This window comes from Emydura macquarii, unplaced genomic scaffold, assembly GCF_026122565.2.
Source record: "Emydura macquarii macquarii isolate MOO-44397 ecotype Brisbane River unplaced genomic scaffold, CSIRO-AGI_Emac_v2 contig_2994, whole genome shotgun sequence".
NCBI classification, from domain to species: Eukaryota; Metazoa; Chordata; order Testudines; family Chelidae; genus Emydura; species Emydura macquarii.
In genome coordinates, this window is record NW_027133131.1 from 3,605,394 (window position 1) to 3,621,475 (window position 16,082).

At 46.9% G+C, this 16,082-nt stretch overlaps 2 protein-coding genes across 6 annotated transcripts in view; both read right to left on the bottom strand.

Moving 5' to 3' along the window:
- The window catches only part of CSRNP2 (cysteine and serine rich nuclear protein 2), a 33,994-nt gene extending 26,402 nt beyond the window's left edge, over positions 1-7,592 (bottom strand). The window contains exon 1 of one of the 3 annotated variants that reach the window (XM_067529940.1): positions 7,506-7,592. The gene's annotated coding sequence lies outside the window, so the exon portion shown is untranslated. Of the gene's footprint in view, positions 1-973; positions 1,303-2,220; positions 2,376-7,505 lie in introns of those variants that run through there. The other 2 variants (XM_067529938.1, XM_067529939.1) reach the window with 2 other exon arrangements.
- TFCP2 (transcription factor CP2) overlaps positions 4,901-16,082 on the bottom strand; it is a 37,995-nt gene continuing 26,813 nt past the window's right edge. For 2 of the 3 annotated variants that reach the window (XM_067529941.1, XM_067529943.1), the window contains 9 exons: positions 15,592-15,702; positions 14,777-14,865; positions 14,110-14,188; positions 13,125-13,218; positions 12,812-12,902; positions 10,345-10,448; positions 9,086-9,228; positions 7,881-7,932; positions 4,901-7,697 (listed from right to left, as the gene is read on the bottom strand). In XM_067529941.1, coding sequence (XP_067386042.1) covers positions 7,660-7,697; positions 7,881-7,932; positions 9,086-9,228; positions 10,345-10,448; positions 12,812-12,902; positions 13,125-13,218; positions 14,110-14,188; positions 14,777-14,865; positions 15,592-15,702 — 801 coding nt within the window. In that variant the 3' untranslated portion in view covers positions 4,901-7,659. The remainder of the gene's footprint in view (positions 7,698-7,880; positions 7,933-9,085; positions 9,229-10,344; positions 10,449-12,811; positions 12,903-13,124; positions 13,219-14,109; positions 14,189-14,776; positions 14,866-15,591; positions 15,703-16,082) is intronic. The other variant, XM_067529942.1, reaches the window with a different exon arrangement.

Genomic DNA, 16,082 nt, shown 5'->3' on the forward strand with positions numbered 1-16,082 from the left:
TGGAACGTATTTGATGTACACATGGAAAAGGGATTCACATTGGGTTTGACTGCACTTCAGAAGCAGCTTCCCTCAATCAACTTCTATTTAACTGGCTAGAACAGAGCCAATACAGTAACCATTTCAGCTCCTGGAGGGGGGAAATAAAGCAGGAAATGCTCTGAGCAGGTTCCAGACATTCAGTATCAAACTAGAGGCTGGCAACAAAAAGGTGAATAACCATGAAGGTTTCCATCACCATCTGATTGGATGCATCCTCCAAGAGTTTAACCTCTGAAGCGTAGTGAGAGCATGCAGAACCCAGCCAAAACCTCAAATGGCTTCTATATGGCTGACTAGGGCAGCAACCAGGGCAGTGTCATCAGAAACTCATGTCAACGAGCCACAGAAAACAGGTTAATTAGACACCAGATTAGAGACTTGCCACTATGATGGGACAATCACTAAGACAATGCAGAAGTGACAACTTCCTTGTAAATGTGAAGAGTGCAGCAATTATTGCCCAGACTGTTTACAAAACCAGTCATCAAAAGATTTCCCACTGAGTTCAGCTATCATCCTTTGTCAGCCACTCAGATATGTGACTATTTTACACACCAGGTTCTCTGAGTTTCAGAAAGGGTCAGGCTTTGACTGACCTGAAGTGTCAGAGATCAGGGCTCAGTCTGTCTGTTGTTCATTAAACCAACAGGATCTGGAAGAATGGTGCGCCACAAGAATCACACCTGATCATGGAATATACAGACCCTCCATTCTCCACTAGTGGTAGCAATGGTGAAAGCTATAGCATAGTCAAAGCACAGATTTATTTTTATTAACCACTGTGTCAAAATAGCAGTAGTAGAAACACCTGTGTCCCATTATACTACAGCTTATATGGTTGCTACCACCCGAGGTAAATATGGGTCTGAATTTTCCCAGTGTAGATGTACTCTAAGATATGATCTTTCACACATGCTATAGCTAGACATACCTTTTAAAAACTCTTACAGAACCTCTTCTGCACAGCCAAGTTCATCTGCAAAAGGTGAGACCCAACACAATCTGGCCTCTATGAGCATCAGTATAACATCAGAATCAGGCCTTTAAGGCTTGATCGGCCCCAAGTCACCCAGGGTGACTTGAGGGGCATCACAGTCATGTTCCAAAGACTTTGAGGAGATTTGGGTTACTGCTGGACAACATGATAGGGAAGTCCATACTCATCCATGACCTCCTTCCCAGGCAAGCTTCAAACAGGTCAGGTGTAAGGTCACAGAGTCAGAAACTGCGCTAGCTCTGCTGGGCTTTCCTGATGCTTTCCTCACCTGGTTTAAAAGGGAAAGATTTCACTCAGATAGAAGTGGAAGGAGTAGCTTGAAGTTGAGGGAGCAGCTCACCCAGGTCATGCCACAGTGAGAAGGGAAGCGGGGGGCACATGGAAGTTACTGTGTCTCTGCAAGACTGAGGGGCCCAGCTCTATCCCCTCTGTGACCTTAGCTCCCGCTATAAAAGGGGTGGAGCACACTGATCCCAGGGCCTGGATGCCAATGAGGAGACATGCTGTCCAGCACCTCCTTCAAGAGAATGGGTCCAGTCACATCACCAAGAGCCCCTGTTCCCAGCACACAAGCACTGAGCTGCTTCAACATCCCCAAGCTCCCGCCCTCAGGGGGAAAATTCACGACTTTCCATCCATCCTGCCCCCTTCGCCTCAAAAATGACCAGCGACCCTGGGCCAGGGAATGAGCCGCGTGACCCCCAGAGTTCACCCCTCCCAGCTCCAGGAGCGTAACCCCAACATCTCCCCCAAAAGCCCCACACTGCCAGCCACAGCGCAAACCCACCTGCTCCCATCCCCCCCCCTCGGCCAAGGGGGAGGCGCTGCCTTACTTGCCCCTCCCGATGCACCCTCCACCTCTGAGGGGGTAGCCCCACCAGACAGCCCTGGGCTGACACTCAAGGGGATACCCCCCCCCCATTATGCAGCCATGACCCAAGGGAGCAGGGACATGGCACCGACCCCCCAGCACCATCTGACCACCCCCACCTGAGGGGGATGCCCCACCCCCCAAATACTCCCTCCAGCCTACCTGGGTCATACCCCTCACCCCCCCACAGGAAATCTGAGGGAAAGGCCCCCCCATATTTGCCCCTAGGAGAGCGAGAGCGTCCCCTCAGTCGCCCCCCGCGGGGCGGGAACGGGCGGCTCTCCCCTCCCCCCCCGCCCCGGTCACTCACCGGCTGCGGGTCCCTCCCCGCCGCTCCCCGCCGCCGCTGCAGGGCCAGGCCCGGGCTCCCGGGACTCGTGGGCGGCTCCGCGCCTGGGGGAGCGGAGGGGGGGGAGGGTCCGGCCAGGCGGAGCGGGGCGGAGACGGCTCGGCGCTCACGGGACACACCCGCCCAGCTCCGCTCCGCGATAACAATGGGGATGCCGGCGCAGCGCCTCCCTTTATATAGCCCGGAGCACGTGACCCTCGCCCCCCCCCCACTTCCCAACTCCACCCCCTCCCCGCCCGGGCGCGGGGCAAGCTGGGAGATAGAGTGCCGCAGCGCGGCGCAGCTTGGGGAATGGAGGCGCTGACAGGCCGGCCCGCGCGCAGTGGCCGATGGGAAATGGAGTCCGGAAGGCGAGGCTTGCTGGGAGTTGTAGTCCGAGGCATAAGCCTAAAGCAGGGCCTATAGCTGAACCGGGGGGGGGGGCTGGGACCCAGAGTTCGCCCAGCGGTCAGGGAAAACCAAGGGCTGGGAGGAAGCCGGGGAGGTGGGGCACCCACAGTATTGCACATGCTGGTTACAAACTAACCAGCACCCAGGCTTCAGAGGTAAAAGAGGCGGGGGGTTTTGCCCTTTGCCATCAGCTCGCGGAGGCTTTTCTTCTCCCCCCCCCCAGCACTAGGAGGGTTGGAGGATGGTTTTGTTTTAGCAAAAGCTAGAAACCAAACCAGCTTTTTTTTTTTTTTTTTTTTTTTAATATAAAGTCAACAGTCAGACATTCACACCCACCTCAGGGCTGCAGCTTTAACAGCAGTGGAAGGAGTTAGCTAGCGAGGTGGTGGTTTTTAAGGCCCAGCTTGACAAAGCCCTGGCTGGGATGATTTAATCAGGGTTGGTCCTGCTCTGAGCAGGGGGTTGAAGTAGAGGACCTTGTGAGGTCTCTTCCAACCCTCATCGTCTAGGCTTCTATTTTAAAATTTAGCAACAGAAAGGGGGGGAGGAATAAGATGCTGAAGCCTGTGCTATTGCACAAATTTAAGGTATGGGTGATGCAGGGGCCATGGGAGAGGAAGGGAGGTATTCAGGCAAAAAAACAACCTACGAAACATACCCCTTCCCCAAACCACTACCTGCTTCAGTTCCTTGAGTGCCCATCATCCGTACAGCAGTGCTATAGGGAAATAGCTTAAATACATTTCTGCTTACCCATAGCAAGAGCAGCTCAAAGAGACAAGGTTTCTGTTAACTCCACTATTGCAAAACAAATCCTTTTTTACAAAGGTTCTTAGCTTCAGTTTAATATTACTCACCCTTCCATCAGAAAAAGTCCAAATGTTGAGTAATGTAATGCCCTTGATCACCACTGGATGGAGTGTGTGCAATAAAGGTGCATTTAGCAGAAGGTTCCTTGGGAGTCTCCAGGACAGATTGAAGGTCTCTCTCCAGAATGGAAACGATTCTCTTCCACATACAGCGATCACCAAGCCTTAGAGATCATTAAACAAACTCTTTACAGTTCAAACCCGAAGGCGATCATGAACACATTCCAAAAAGAAACACGAATTGAGAAGCAACAGCTGGATCAGCCAGATCTGAGAGAAAGTTAAAATTCAAGCAGTAACTCCACAAAACATTTAAATGTAAACTCCAGTGATGATGGAATCAGCCCACCCCATGAACAGTTCTAACAAGACCAGCCAAAATCTATTAAAAAAGATGGATAAGAGGACCCACATTAAGAAAGCCCCAGATCAGCACTTACACTAAGATAAGCCACCACCATATGTTACCAACAGACCTTCAGGCTGAATTGTTAGTAAGGGTAGTAATGGGATCAGTGCAAAGTGTGCAGTGAAGAAGCCCCACTGCTGAGCTCTGGGTAAACTCAGACCCAGACAGAAGAAATGAGGTGGCCAGAAATGGAATTACAGAGAAGTCTAGACAAGAGATTAGAAAGGCCAGAACCCGCAGGAATAGGCAAAAGCACCTTATTTTAGAAATAGTGAGCAGCTGCAGCCTGATGTAGGGGGTCAAAGAGCAACTCAGTCAAAAAAGCAGATGGAGAGTCTAAGCCACAGACTAGTTAAAAAATCAAGCAAGAATCAGTTTGTTTATGAGTACAGAACACTTTCCAGCGGATTCCAGTTCTCACATTAAATTCAGTTTCTTTCAATCGACTATACAGCTTTATATGGGGCAAGTTTCAATTACTAGTCATTCACTTAACATCTACTGCATTCTGTCCCCAGGGATCGTTAGTGGTGCTTGTTGAGTACACGAGAGCTACTAAATCTTGCTCTTAAAAGGGCAGGCAGAAAGACAACAGGCAACACTGGTTTCCATCAAGTAGGATGCTCTGTCTGAAAGATGCTGTATGAAAACTTTTCACAATATAATGCAAAGTGCATTGGATGGACAGCGTCAAATTAGACAGGACAAGAGCCCAGTTTCAATGAAGGAATTTTCCACACAGCCTGGCACCAGCTTTTTCCCCTTATTCAATAACTTTGTCACTTACCTTGATCAGCTAGTGATAGGAACGGAACAACCAAACAATTTTTGCTCTAAAAATCCAAATGTAGGTGTCAGTTCAAATGGAGTTTTCCTCTCCATTAGATTAGGAATTAGCTGAGTTATAGCTAATAAGGAAGTCAAGTGATTCATTGAGTGAAGCTGTTTAGGCAAAGAAGCAGTTGGTCAAGAGTTTCTATTTCCCCTTTATTTTTTCTTTTATTTCCAGTGCTGGGCATTAAGTTTCAGAGGGAGGAGAGGTGAACCTCTGGTTGTTGTGCCCTATAACTCTGCTCAGGGGGACTGTTTAGTGAACAGCTCTAGATCAACAAACACAGAGGCACAATTAAGTTATGTTTCCAAACAATGGATTAATTAAGAATCTGTACGCACCCAGAAACATTGATACAAAAAGTTCAATAACTCTGTCACTGCTGTACATTTTCCATTATGCCTCTTGCACACTAAGCCCCCCCCCCAATTAAAATACAGGTATTTCCCCCAAACTATCACTGATGTAGTAAAATAGATACAAAAGGCCAGCTGCCAAAAGAATAGAAGCTCTGTATGCAGAGATCATAGTCCTGTCAACTCATCAGTAGCACATATTGTTCAGCAGGGAAAGCAGGTGAGATTTTTTCGGAGACTTTTCTTGGCACCTTTAATCTTATCAATTTAAGCGGTCAAGGCCTCCACATTTCTTAGGCCAAGATCCACGTCAGAACGAAGAGACACAGCAATTTCAGAGTGTTTTTATATCTTAGTTCAAGATTCAAATGTGACAAGTGTTATGACACCATTAAAAAGCCAGGCAGAGGGACAACGCAGGTTGCTGCCCACAACCAGGCCATAATACAAAGGGCCTTCAGAGTCTTTTTAAGCAAAACCCAAGAAAAACCAACCACTTTGGCATTTACGTGAACTCAACACTGGCTGACAAAGCTGGATAAAAGGCGCTGTCTTTAAGTCCTGTTTATTCCCAGAATAGGTACAATACAGCAAGCAGCACAGCACATTCTCCCACAGTGTCCCCCAAACGTTACTCACCACCAACTCGGAGCTGTTTCTAGCTCAAGTCTCTATGGCTCACTTAGTTCTTTGCCACAATGATGCCAATGGTGGCATTGATGGGTCCCTGCTAAGGAACCTGGGGGAAGAATTTCCAGCACCTTTCACACAGGGGCTACCAAGCAGCCATCGAATGGCCAACAATTCTGAGCCATCACTGATTTGTTTAATCATTTTATATCCAGTTTAGATGTGAAAGGCTCTCAGACGCATCACTAAATAGCATCTACAGACGCCATCATCTTCAGAGGGAAGGGGGTGGGTTGGAACAGATACACAACGGTTGCCATCTCTAGGGCTTCCCAATGAGCCGAGGCAGAGGGGAGTTCATACAGGTCTTCTTATGGTAATAAGAAGAGGAGCAATCAGTATCTTACCAGCTGTTTGGAACTATGGACATGTGATTGTCATATACACAGCATTATTTCCCTCCCCTACCCCCAACCAGGCCTTTCCTGGTGCAAATCAGAACCCCACATTTCCTGCCTTGTCTTGGTTAATGTCACCACCTAATCATTTGAACATATCTGCTTTGTGTTATGTTTCTTGTAAAAATATTTCAGGTATGTTTATAAAAACCATCTGTTTACCCGAGAACCTGGCGTTCTTCTGGACAAATATAAATTCAGGCCCCACTTTATTATAAGATGCTTTTTATTTAGAACATCTTCTTTTAAGCTGTAATAGGTGCTCTCGCAAAAAGGGGAAACATGCCCAGGCATCTGTTTTAGAAAGCAGATTCTTTTACCCAAGAGACCCAACAGCTGGTGTCCTGGAAATCTGTATGTAGGCCCTTTTGTCGCCATGGAGTTTTCAGTAGCTTTAATACGGCCTGCAGACTCTTGCTGTGTAAATCTTTCTCAGTGCTGGTCCCATTCTGTTCCAGCGCCAAAGGGAGTTTCAGGCCAGTGAGACATAAGTCAACATGCCAATAAAATGTCACCCAAGTTTACATTAAAGGTACTGCAGAAGTTTTTCATTTCACCTCCACCCCACCCTCCCCCCAAAAAAATCAAGAATTTTAGTTGTTTTTTTTTTAAAAAAAAATCATATAGGAAAGCCATCATATCATCAGTTAGCTAGTTCACCATCAAATTTCTTTTTTTGTCAGAGTCACATGAGCTTTGAGAGTAAAGCCACATTTGCCCATATAAATGTGACCTTATAAATTCATGAGAGTGGAGTTAGTTCCTGACACAGTCTTGACACTGGCAGAGAGGACAGAACTACAATCAATCAATCAATCAATCAATCAAACGTGCACACACGCACATACACACGCGCGAACTAAACCAACAAGGAGTGGGGGAATCAGAATAACACCTTTACAATGTAGCTGTCCAATAACGTCAGAGAGAAGCTTAAAAAATAACGCTCCCCCCACCCAGCTCCATCAGTGCAGTTGGAAGGATTTGGGGTTGGAGGCGTTTGAGGCTTGCTCACCCCAGCGTATGCCAGAGAAGTTGCTGGGTGACTTATTAAAATAGATGTTCACTTGCAAGTCTCCAGCGCATCACAGGAGCCAATACCTCTCAAAGTGTAACACTCTCATCATTAAACCCATACGCAAGTCCCAAGACACAAAGGCAAGTTTCTATCAATAGCGAAGGACAACGCAACCTGGCAAGTTTAGTCTCACATCTGCAACTACTTCCATTTTAAACTCCAGAGGTTAAGCAGTGTGCTAGCATCATCAGCAGGCTGCATGCCGCAAGAGCTACAGGATTCACCTGCCAGAAGATACAGCGCAGTAACAACTAAGATCAGGATCTTTAGAGAAGCCTCCCAGGAATTTTTGATCTCAGTTGGCATCCTTGTGCAATAGGTGATGGGTCTTTGTGTGTGATGAGAGGCGGCTACAGGCTCTCCTAGTCCAGTTCCCTCTTATTTTAAGATGATGTGGTAGCTATCATTGGTTTCAGCTGCAAAGAAAGCAGAGCAGCGTCAGACATCCCCGACCACAAGGAAAGCTACTGAAACTCAAGGAGTCTCTTTCTATACGAGAGTTCTCAAGATTGGCAAACAAGTGGTTGGGGGAAGGGAAATAAAAGGAGAGAGGGGAACGTGCACTGTTTTATTATGGCACATTGAATGAATTCAGTTACCTTTCATTGTGTCCAGAACAAAACACGATTCATCTTGGAAATTCTGTATCATCTGAAAGAAGCCATGAGATCAGCTGAATCCATTAGAGAGTGTTTAAGTTTAGGACCAAGGCTCAATTTCATATATGCATTAGTCACATTCAATGATGGGGTTAGGCATGGCCCACTGAAAGTGCTGGAAGCTATTCAGCCACTACAGTGCTTTGGTATGTACAGAATGTACCATCTGGAATATTATTCCTCTTTCCCTCTCTCCCTCCCATTCACCCAGAGTGCGAGGTGGGTATCTGAAACACAGCAGAACCAAACCAGCTCATCAGTTCCAATAGCCAGCACACAGGCTATGTTCGCCTTTCCGGAGACCTCTCTGCAACCTTTAAGGCGGGAGCCACAGCGACGCTGAACCTAACCCACCAATTTGTGCCAGCAGCAGACCAGTGGGCTGGGCTGGTGGCAAGCCCAGCTGGGAGACTGGACATCTCTTCCCGTCCTCTAAGCAGACTTGCCGCTGGACACACACGCTGCAGCATCTTTACTAAGGGCCCCCTGTGAGCAGTTCAGTTGCACTGGAAAGTGAGATCATATGGATCTCACAGGAGTTAGAGAGACGCCCAACTTTAAGGTTTCTTTACATTGCAAGAGTGGTATAAAGGGGGTCTTATTTACACTAAGACTGAGGCTCTCTGCACACAAAGCTGCCTGGGAAACCCCCTCTAAAGGGGTAATTCCAACTTCCCCTTTAAAACAGGCAACACTGAGTGGATCAGAACTTAAGTGCCATGGCCTAAGCATAGGACTGGGAGCCAGGAATTCTCCCTTAGGTCCTTATTTGGGCCCCGACACCAATTCTGTGGCCTTGGGCTCAGTTTTGACACCTGTAAAATGGGGATAACACCCGCCTCGTGGGGCTGGGTGGTTGAGGATTAGTGCTTTGAAACTGAGGAATGCAGTAAGTATTACAGGTGAGAGCACAAATGCAATTGCAAAATCTAGCACCTTGGGCTCTTCAGACAGGTACATAGGCCCCCCTAAAGCAGTTTAGCTGGGAAGGGCCAATATTGAAACCACTCCTGTTCATTTGGATTCATTAGCACTCTTGCCCATGGCAGAGGTCATAGAACCAGACCAGGTGTGCAACAGACTTAAAGTGATTGAGCCACCATTACGCAAAGACCCCTCCATGCTAAGTGCCAAGAGGCATTTACCTCATCGCTGATCAGTACATGTATTCCTGTAGGGCCTTGTTTGTAGATATGGCTGATCTGTCGAGAGGAGATACTGAAGAGCTGGGCTATTTTTTCTGTCAGTTCCACTGCTGTCAGCTCTTCCAGATAGATAGCGTGATATACTGCAACAGGGACAAAAGCAGTTACAATTGGCTTGCAATGCATCTATTGTGACAGAGTTGGAGTTGTCTGAATACTATATGCATTACGGTAGCACTTAGGCATCCCAGTCATGGATCAAGGCCCCTCTGTGCTAGGTGCTGTACAAACAGAAGGGGAAAAAAAAAAAAAAAAAAGACAGTCCCTACCCCAAAAAGCTTCCAATCTCAGTAACAGTGATTCCGCACCATTCCCGGCTATTTCCACTCAGCCAAAAGAAATCCAAGTGCAACTGACAAGCCACCTTGGAATCCCAATGCCACCACCTAGGAGGGCACTAGGAGAAGCTAGTGTGGGCTATGGAAGAAAGGACAGAACCCATTGGCTTTGCAGTTTCCTCCCAGAATGCAGAAAGTGGATGTGCTGATGTCAGGCTGCTCCAGAAATGTAGGTCAGTCATTGTGTCTAGGCCATGCTGGATTCTCAGACGAGCTATAATTTCTCAGCCTAGCGCAGGCACCCCCGCCAACAAAGAGATGCTGCAGCCAGTTTTGGTTGGTGAGGAGAAAACCAGCAGGATGGAATGACGGCAGGTCAGCACAGAGCCCTTCCCCCAAAGGCTGGCTGCGTGGGGGAACCACCAGCCCTACTGCCTTCATGCTGATGCTGTGTTATCTTCAATGGAAGCCTGCCACCCTCTGGTAGCTAAAAAAACCAAGAATGACAGGGGCTAGCACAAGCAAGTGCAGCTGAAAATGGAGGCAGGCTTGCTAAGAATTCCTGTATGCCTCTATATGGGACTATGTGCATTATGGTAACTACCAGAGACACCAGCTGAGACTGAAGTCCCATTATACTGTGGACACATTGAGAAAATATCCAAACTCTGAAGAGCTTAAAATCTAAAGAGACAGAAAAAGTGGCAGAGGGGGAAGTGTCTTGCCCCAAGTGGAAGAAGTGGGATTAGAACCCAGGTCATCAGAGTCCCAGTCCAGTTCGCTAGCCACTGGAGCATGTTGCTTCACCTCTGAACTGACCAGTATCCCACTTGCTGCTTCTGTAGAGCTCCCGCAGCACCAGGTCATGACTGCAGCATGCGAGTGGAGACGGTGCATGTCATCCCTTCTGAAAACTCTTACCAAAGAAAGTACTGCTTGCCGGCTCCCCATCCTCATGCTTCTGCTGGTCCCTCAGCTGCTGAGATTCCTGGCACACGTAGATGGTCAGCCTTGGCCGTACCATCCTGCGGGAGGGAGGGAGGGAGGGACAGGTGAACATCACTGAGTTTACCAAGAGTATGTTTCCAGCTTCCCTGATGCTCAGGTCCTACACTCCACTTTTCAGGCTCCTTGATGCGGAAGACCAGACAAACAGGCCTGTCCCAAGCAGAATTAAGAGGGAGACAACACCAAAAGAGGGTGTGGGGGGGAAGGAATCAGGCTGCATTCAGACTCAAGGCCAATTAAGGGCTGTGATGACTGGTTGCCACATGTCCCATTCAGCCCTCCTAAGTGGGATTAATTGCAACTGAGAGTGGATGGGCCGGGGTTTAAAGCAGGGAGACCCTAGGCTGCAGGAAGTGCAGCAGACAACACTGGGCTAGAAGTAGATGCAGCTTGTCACAGTCCTATGTGCAGCATTTTCTAAACTGAGTCAGCTATGCAAAGCTGCAACAACGTTTTAGTGCTATCAACAGCCATCGGAATTGGTACATTAACTCCCTGGAATGCTCACACTAGCACCAGCGCTTGCTGTCCCTTATCAGAAATCCACACTCCCCCAAAACACACACCAATATTAACACAATGGCAGTGGCTCTGTGCGTCTCTGCTGGATTGCAATTCCTGCAGCAGTTTCTCCACTAGCTGATCCTCCATCTCAGGTACAGGGTGACTGGAACTGCAAGCTAGTACCAGCGGCTTCAGATGGAGATGCAAAGAAAGCTCTCTAATGGAGGAATTTGCCCACAAGAAAAGTTTCTTCCTGCCCCCGACACTTGAGGCCAGATTTTGCAAGTGTCCAGCATACACAATCAGGTCCAGATTTTCAGAAGAGCTCAGCTCCTATTTAGGCACCTAAACAAAGGTCTGGATTCTCAAAATTGCTTCACACCCAATATGCAGAGTTCTTGAAAATTTGGACCCTTACTGGTAGGGCGTATGCCCTAAAACTGTGACATAGCATGTCCCTTAGAAATTTATATCCTAAGTACCATAACTGTGGATATTCTCATTAGCCAAGTAAAGTATCTAATTCTCTTTTGAATCCTTGCTCTTGATGATATTTTGTGGCAGAGCGCTCCATGAGTTAATTTTCCAAAGTGTATAACTATTTCCCTTTAGCTATTATACATTTATTGCTTTTCAATGTCACTCAATGCCCCCAAGTTTTTATATTACAAGGAGGGATAAATAGAAGCATCTAGTTTACCTTCTCTACCCCACCTTCTTTAACCCCCTTGTGTTCCCTTGTTGTCCTCTCTCAACAAATCCAACCTTTCCTCACCTGGAAGTGACCCTTCTAGTCATTTTCACTGCCTGTCTCCATTTCTGTTCTGTCTGTTGCAGACAGCTCAAGGATACTCCAAAACTGATCAAAGAATGCATCAAGATCCCCTGGAACACTGTTATCCTTCCTAATTGCTACCTTTCCTCCCCACTGATCCAGATGACCTATCAATTTGCTTGCAGGCTTCCTCCTTCTGCCACAAGCAACCCACAAGTGCCTCGATCTGAATTCTAGATCTTCTAACTCCAATGTGTTCGCAGCAGCTTAACTTTGGCTTTCAAGCTGTATGGTCTTCGCTTTTTCTGAACTGGATTATCACTCTAAGGCCAGTTGATGAAGGAGGATTTTGCATCTAACTATGCTACGCTTTTCAAAAAATCCGTGGAATCCCTTGTTCTTTTCCTGCAGTTTTTGGAATAAGGCTAGCCATGACATTTCTACGGTATCACACCATTTTTCTGTCACATTGCAGAAGGTCTCCTTTGTCTCTCGTTTGCAGAGACACTTGACATGATGGCAGGAATGCAATGATGAGCCAGAGGCCGGGTCTGAACTTAAATTTTGCTGGCTTAGCTAAATCAGTCAGGGGTGCGATGAGGTGGGATTTGTGACCAACATAGCTATCATGGCAAGAACCCTAGTGCAGATGCAGCTATATTGCCAAAAAAGAGTCCTTTTGCTGGGAGAAACTGTCTCCCCACTATCAGTGGAGCTCCACTAAGGGCTTGTCTACACTTAAAACTTACAGCAGCACACCTGTATTGGTACAGCTGTGCCGCTGGAAGAGCACTCGTGTAACTGCGTGACGTCGACAGGAGAGAGCTCTCCCGCCAACATAATAAAAACACCTAACTGAGCGTCCCCACCGACATAGCGCTAGCCACACAAGTGCTTATGCTGGCAAAACGTATGCCGCTCAGGGGTGTGTGTTAAATGCTAGTGTAGATAAGGTCTAAGAGTATAACTCTACTGGCAAGCCCTTTTGGCCTCATCTATCCTAGAAAACGACAAGAGTGACAGAGGAGCAGAGATCCCATGCCCATTGCTCTGTGGGACACAAAAATCAACACCCATTCTCAGCTTTCACAAGTTACGCACCGTCCCTTTAACGCATTGAAGAGCCTGATACCATCTGCGGGGCCACAGATCTGGATAACATCTTCTCTGGTTAGCTTCAGTAAATCAGCACCTGGAATTTAAAACAACAAGGAGACACTAGATCACCAGTGGGGAAAAGAGAGACGGAACGGTTCATTTAAACGAGACAGAGTCAAGCTTCAGACAACACATCAGAGCAGAGTTTGCACAGACTGCGAGATGGCCAGTGATCGACACCTCCTCAGGAGTGAACGCAGAGAGAACCCCATTGAAGACAAGAGCAAACAGGGATGGATGGGCTTTCATCACCAACCTGAGAAGTTTGTGAAGAGCCGGGAGAAAGTGGAGAAGCGGTTTCGATGCAGCCACTGCTGGGCTTCCTGAGGCGTTGTCGTTGGCAGGAGGTTCTGTGGCCCAGGAACAAAATAGTTACTTTCCTTAGAAGAGGTAACATACAAGCAACTTGCGTTAAAAGATTAGCACAGGTCAGCTAGATTACTACTGAAATACAGTAATGCCTAGGAGCCCATGGCATGGATCAGGGCCCCGTTGAACTAAGCCCTGTACAAACAGAACAAAGATGGTCCTTGTCCCAAAGAGCTTACCATTTAAGTGTAAAACAAGAGACAGCAGGTGAATACCAACAGATTGAGGGGCGAGGGGTGGGAAGCACAAGAAAACAATGAGATAATGCTGGTCAGCACAATAAAGTAGAGGTTACAGCAGGCCAGCTGCTCAGCCACTGTCGAAGTATTTGTAAAGCATCACTGCAGAGGAGAGAGTTTTCACTCTAGATCCTCTCTCACCAAGTAGGAGCTGCTGAGGGAGACTTTATGGGCTTAATGTAGAAATTACTTGGTGAGGTTCTTTGGCCTGTGTTATAGAGGAGGTCAGATTAGCCCCTTCTGGTTTTAAAAAAGTCTATGAAATTTATTCTTAAGAGAAGTCTGGCCGGCCCAGAGACAGATGACTTGTCTACACGGGGAATTATACTGGCATAACTATTCCTGATTAACACCACATGTGGATGCTCTTATTCTGGAATCAGAGTGTTTTATTCTGAATTAGCTGAAGTGGATTAAGCTAATTTGGAATAAGAGTGTCCAAATGGAGAAAACCAGGAAGAGTTAAACCGCTTTAAAGTCATACCCTACCTTATTCCGGATTAACTTTCACGTGTAGACAAGCCCAGAGACCCCACACTGCAGCATACCAGCAAGCTCCTGAACATAGTCACCTAGAAACCCACAAACTTCCAACAGTAAATTTAGAAAAAAGGGATTAACACCCATCCTTACCACAAGCATAAGATTTGAGGTGGGACTTACATCTGTGATCGGAGGAGGCGGCTCGGGTTGGTGGTTTGGAGAGCCATTTCTAGATTTTTGAGAGAGGAAAAAAAAACACGTGGTTGGAATCTGCTCTTCCTCCTAGTCAGTGCAACTCAAACCAATCCCTCTTAAATACATTGACAAAGGCATCACATACTCTATTCTGGTTCACGATACACAATGACCGGCACACTGTCTATTTTAGAAAGAGCTTTGAAACTTGTAGGCGTGGTTGGTTACAAGTAGCAATGTGACTATATCAATATGATTGCCCCAGAAATGAAATACCCTGCAGAACAACGAACGGAATGGCAGTAGGTGAGTGAATTGACGTGTCAGGAGAAGGCTGATAGCTGAACACAAATGGAACAGCTAAACAAATGCACATTTGATTCTCATCTGAGATGCAAGGCTTGCTGTACGCATTTGTTGCTCGGTCTGATGACTGTCTATCTCCAAGAGCTGCTGTTTTTGCTGACATTAATACCTTTTAATAGGATGCTTTAGCTTCCTAGCATTTTGGAACCAGCAGTCATTTAGGGTAAGGGCAGCAAACAATGCAAATGTTTCCATCCCTCAGGGAAGTTAGAAGATGACGACAGCCAGCCAAGCAGTTCTCACTGCCCACACTTACCCCTCACCAATGGAAAAACTGCTGTGGGAGCTGTTAAAGCCAGGAGATGGTGCATTGTTGACATAAGTGATCTCTGGCCATGGAGAACACTAGAAATGAAAACCCAGTTGTGAGATACCCAGGAAAGTCACAGTATTGTTTTTAACTTTTACAAACTGGTTGTTCTGGATTTAGCTTTAAGCTGGTCTCTATGAACCACTGTTATCTGCTCTTTTTAACGTAGACTATAGCTGTTTTCTGCAAAAGAAGGTTACCCCAAAGGGCAGCCTAAACCAAGCCAGTTCACTGCTGCATTACAATTTACAGGGGCAAAAGAGATCCTGGGAAACACTGGATGGTTTTCAGATTTGATGCACCGAAGTTACAATAGTCAAATAACAAGCTCTTGGATTGATGTAACATTCGCTGGGCATTTTGTGTGAGAATGCTTAATATTCTCCCACTATCCCAACTGCATAGTGTGCACACCTCAAGCAGCCTGTTACTGAATTTAGAAATTGACGAGTCCCCCAGAATTTACCCTAAACAGATCAAATACTCAACAAGCTGTTCTACAGAAGTATTTCCCAAGGGATCTAGAGTAAGTTTAGCACGACAGTCTAAAGAGAGAGCTGCCTCTTATTGATAGGTTAACAATTCTCACCTGATCTAGCTATTTAGCACACTCATCACCTGGGTGTCCAAGAGCTTAACAATTTCAAGATACTTCAATTAGGTCTGAGAGTGGGATGGGGAATGACACTGGTCACCCCCAACCAAGCTGATTTCCTAAGACACCAATTCCAGTAGCCTACTGCCCTCCCAAGATGTCTTACCTCTGTGAGTATTGTAGTCTCATAGGAAGGCTGGTATTTCTCCTTCTCATGAGGAGTTCGCTTCTCCATTTTCTCTCTGTCAGTCTTCTGTTTCCGATCTGCTCCTTTGGGCTGGAAGTCCAACATTTTTGTTAGATCACAAATGCCTGGCATCTTGGAAGGGAGTTAGCCAAATGCAGGAAGAGAGCTAGATTCACACTGGCTGCACAAAGAGACAGAAGGAAACTGGAACAGAATAGAAAAGTGGACAGAGAGCTGGGGAACCTTTCAAGTTATTGAGTTGGGATGGATTCCAACCTGCTGCCTTGGGGGAAGGTAGCCAGGCTGGGATGGGCAGAGAATAATGCTCTCCCTATGATAGATCTTCATATTACTAGGTGTGTTCTCCCTACTAACCAGATCTGCCCTCCCCCTATGAAAAAGATTTCAAAACATCTGAACTGGAAAACGAAAAACCTGTCAGAAAAGAATTAGGCACAGACTAAGAGGCT